This window comes from Caretta caretta, chromosome 22 (genome assembly GCF_965140235.1).
Source record: "Caretta caretta isolate rCarCar2 chromosome 22, rCarCar1.hap1, whole genome shotgun sequence".
NCBI lineage: Eukaryota > Metazoa > Chordata > Testudines > Cheloniidae > Caretta > Caretta caretta.
The window spans coordinates 19,472,316-19,475,646 of NC_134227.1; the positions used below are offsets into that span (position 1 = coordinate 19,472,316).

Below are 3,331 nucleotides of genomic sequence, written 5' to 3' on the forward strand. Positions count from 1 at the left end.
GGACTTTATTCCCAGACCAGAAAATAACTGTTGGGGATGTTGAAATGCCTATATGTATCCTTGGGGACCCAGCCTACCCCTTAATGCCATGGCTCATGAAGCCGTACACAGGCAGCCTGGACAGTAGTCAGGAGCTGTTCAACTACAGGCTGAGCAAGTGCAGAATGGTGGTAGAATGTGCATTTGGACGTTTAAAGGCGCGCTGGCGCAGTTTACTGACTCGCTTAGACCTCAGCGAAACCAATATTCCCACTGTTATTACTGCTTGCTGTGTGCTCCACAATATCTGTGAGAGTAAGGGGGAGACGTTTATGGCGGGGTGGGAGGTTGAGGCAAATCGCCTATCTGCTGGTTACGCGCAGCCAGACACCAGGGCGGTTAGAAGAGCACAGGAGGGCGCGGTACGCATCAGAGAAGCTTTGAAAACCAGTTTCATGACTGGCCAGGCTACGGTGTGAAAGTTCTGTTTGTTTCTCCTTGATGAAACCCCCTGCCCCTTGGTTCACTCTACTTCCCTGTAAGCTAACCACCCTCCCCTCCTCCCTTTAATCATTGCTTGCAGAGGCAATAAAGTCATTGCTGCTTCACAGTCATGCATTCGTTATTCATTCATCACATAAATAGGGAGATGACTACCAAGGTATCCCAGGAGGGGTGGTGGAGGAGGGAAGGAAAATGCCACACAGCACTTTAAGCACAGCACTTTAAAAGTTTACAACTTCAAAATTTATTGAATGACAGCCTTCTTTTTTTGGGGCAATCCTCTGTGGTGGAGTGGCTGGTTGGCCAGAGGCCCCCCCACCGCGTTCTTGGGCGTCTGGGTGTGGAGACTATGGAACTTGGGGAGGAGGGCGGTTGGTTACAGAGGGGCAGCAGTGGCAGTCTGTGCTCCAGCTGCCTTTGCTGCAGCTCAACCATACACTGGAGCATACTGGTTTGGTCCTGCAGCAGCCTCAGCATTGAATCCTGCCTCCTCTCATCACGCTGCCGCCACATTTGAGCTTCAGCCCTGTCTTCAGCCCGCCACTTACTCTCTTCAGCCCGCCACTTACTCTCTTCAGCCCTCCACCTCTCCTCCCGGTCATTTTGTGCTTTCCTGCACTCTGACATTATTTGCCTCCACGCATTCGTCTGTGCTCTGTCAGTGTGGGAGGACAGCATGAGCTCGGAGAACATTTCATCGCGAGTGCGTTTTTTTTTCTTTCTAAGCTTCACTAGCCTCTGGGAAGGAGAAGATCCTGTGATCATTGAAACACATGCAGCTGGTGGAGAAAAAAAAAGGGACAGCGGTATTTAAAAAGACACATTTTATAAAACAGTCGCTACACTCTTTCAGGGTAAACCTTGCTGTTAACATTACATACATAGCACATGTGCTTTCGTTACAAGGTCGCATTTTGCCTCCTCCCACCGCGTGACTACCCCCTCAACCTTCTCCCCTCCCTGTGGCTAACAGCGGGGAACATTTCTGTTTAGCCACAGGCAAACAGCCCAGCAGGAATGGGCTCCTCTTAGTGTCCCCTGAAGAAAAGCACTCTATTTCAACCAGGTGACCATGAATTATATCTCACTCTCCTGAGGATAACACAGAGAGATAAAGAACGGATTTTGGTTGAACGCCAGCAAACATACACTGCAATGCTTTGTTCTACAGTGATTCCCGAGTACGTGTTACTGGCCTGGAGTGGTAAAGTGTCCTACCATGAAGGACGAAATAAGGCTGCCCTCCCCAGAAACCTTTTGCAAAGGCTTTAGGACTACATCTAGGAGAACCGCAAATGCCAGGGCAAAGTAATCCTTTCACATGCTTGCTTTTAAACCATGTATAGCATTTTAAAAGGTACACTCACCAGAGGTCCCTTCTCCGCCTGCTGGGTCCAGGAGGCAGCCTTGGGTGGGTTCGGGGGGTACTGGCTCCAGGTCTAGGGTGAGAAACAGTTCCTGGCTGTTGGGAAAACCGGTTTCTCCGCTTGCTTGCTGTGAGCTATCTACAACCTCCTCCTCCTCATCATCTTCTTCGTCCCCAAAACCTACTTCCGTATTGCCTCCATCTCCATTGAAGGAGTCAAACAACACGGCTGGGGTAGTGGTGGCTGAACCCCCTAAAATGGCATGCAGCTCATCATAGAAGCGGCATGTTTGGGGCTCTGACCCAGAGCGGCTGTTCGCCTCTCTGGTTTTCTGGTAGGCTTGCCTCAGCTCCTTCAGTTTCACGCGGCACTGCTTCGGGTCCCTGTTATGGCCTCTGTCCTTCATGCCCTGGGAGATTTTCAGAAAGGTTTTGGCATTTCGAAAACTGGAACGGAGTTCTGATAGCACGGATTCCTCTCCCCAAACAGCGATCAGATCCTGTACCTCCCGTTCGGTCCATGCTGGAGCTCTTTTGCGATTCTGGGACTCCATCATGGTCACCTCTGCTGATGAGCTCTGCATGGTCACCTGCAGCTTGCCACGCTGGCCAAACAGGAAATGAGATTCAAAAGTTCGCGGTTCTTTTCCTGTCTACCTGGCCAGTGCATCTGAGTTGAGAGTGCTGTCCAGAGCGGTCAGAATGGAGCACTCTGGGATAGCTCCCGGAGGCCAATACCATCGAATTGTGTCCACAGTACCCCAAATTCGAGCCGGCAACGTCGATTTAAGCGCTAATCCACTTGCCAGGGGTGGAGTAAGGAAATCGATTTTAAGAGCCCTTTAAGTCGAAATAAAGGGCTTCATTGTGTGGACGGGTGCAGGTTTAAATCGATTTAACGCTGCTAAATTCGACCTAAAGTCCTAGTGTAGACCAGGGCTTAGAGATTGTGCTGGGGAGCATTTGTCTGCACAAAACCAAAATGGGTTGTAGATAGCACCTCTGCAAACTACCAAGCAGTCCTGGGCTTAATTTCTTTCTGCCCTGCCCCATGCTTATTTTGACAGACTGGAAGAAGTATGGCAGGGGCAGGAAAGGGGAGGAGGTTGCTGTGTTTTATTTCTCAGTACAAAACAAAGCTTTGCTAGTAACTCAGGATGTGGGTGGGTATTTTTGGTTGGGTGGGGTTTTTTTTTGTTTGTTTTCTTTCCCCAGAAATCTCTCTGAAACTCCAACAACTGTTTAGATGGACTCCAGTGGGACTTTGGCTGTTTGCAGAGGGTGAAACTCACCCTATGTCAATGCAATGGGCACCATTTAACTCCCAGCTTCCAAGGATAGTGGTAGTTGTCTGCATGTGGGGTGAATTTCACTCTGAGGGAACAGAGAATACAATATGCAAGAGATCCTCAGGTTTTAGCCCTTTGTGATCCTAGAAGGGGCAGGGTCTCTTTCAAAACGTGACTGGCCTGTTTTCTTGTG

The 3,331-nt window shown here is 49.7% G+C and overlaps 1 protein-coding gene across 1 annotated transcript; it reads right to left on the bottom strand.

The window, feature by feature from the left end:
* Positions 1–720: 720 nt before the first annotated feature.
* LOC125625431 (uncharacterized) lies at positions 721–2,443 on the bottom strand. The gene is made up of 2 exons (XM_048827522.2): positions 1,851–2,443; positions 721–1,262 (listed from the first exon to the last, which is right to left on the bottom strand). The coding sequence occupies exons 1-2, from the start codon at positions 2,431–2,433 to the stop codon at positions 721–723; spliced, it is 1,125 nt and encodes a 374-aa protein (XP_048683479.2). The 5' UTR covers positions 2,434–2,443.
* Positions 2,444–3,331: the final 888 nt, after the last annotated feature.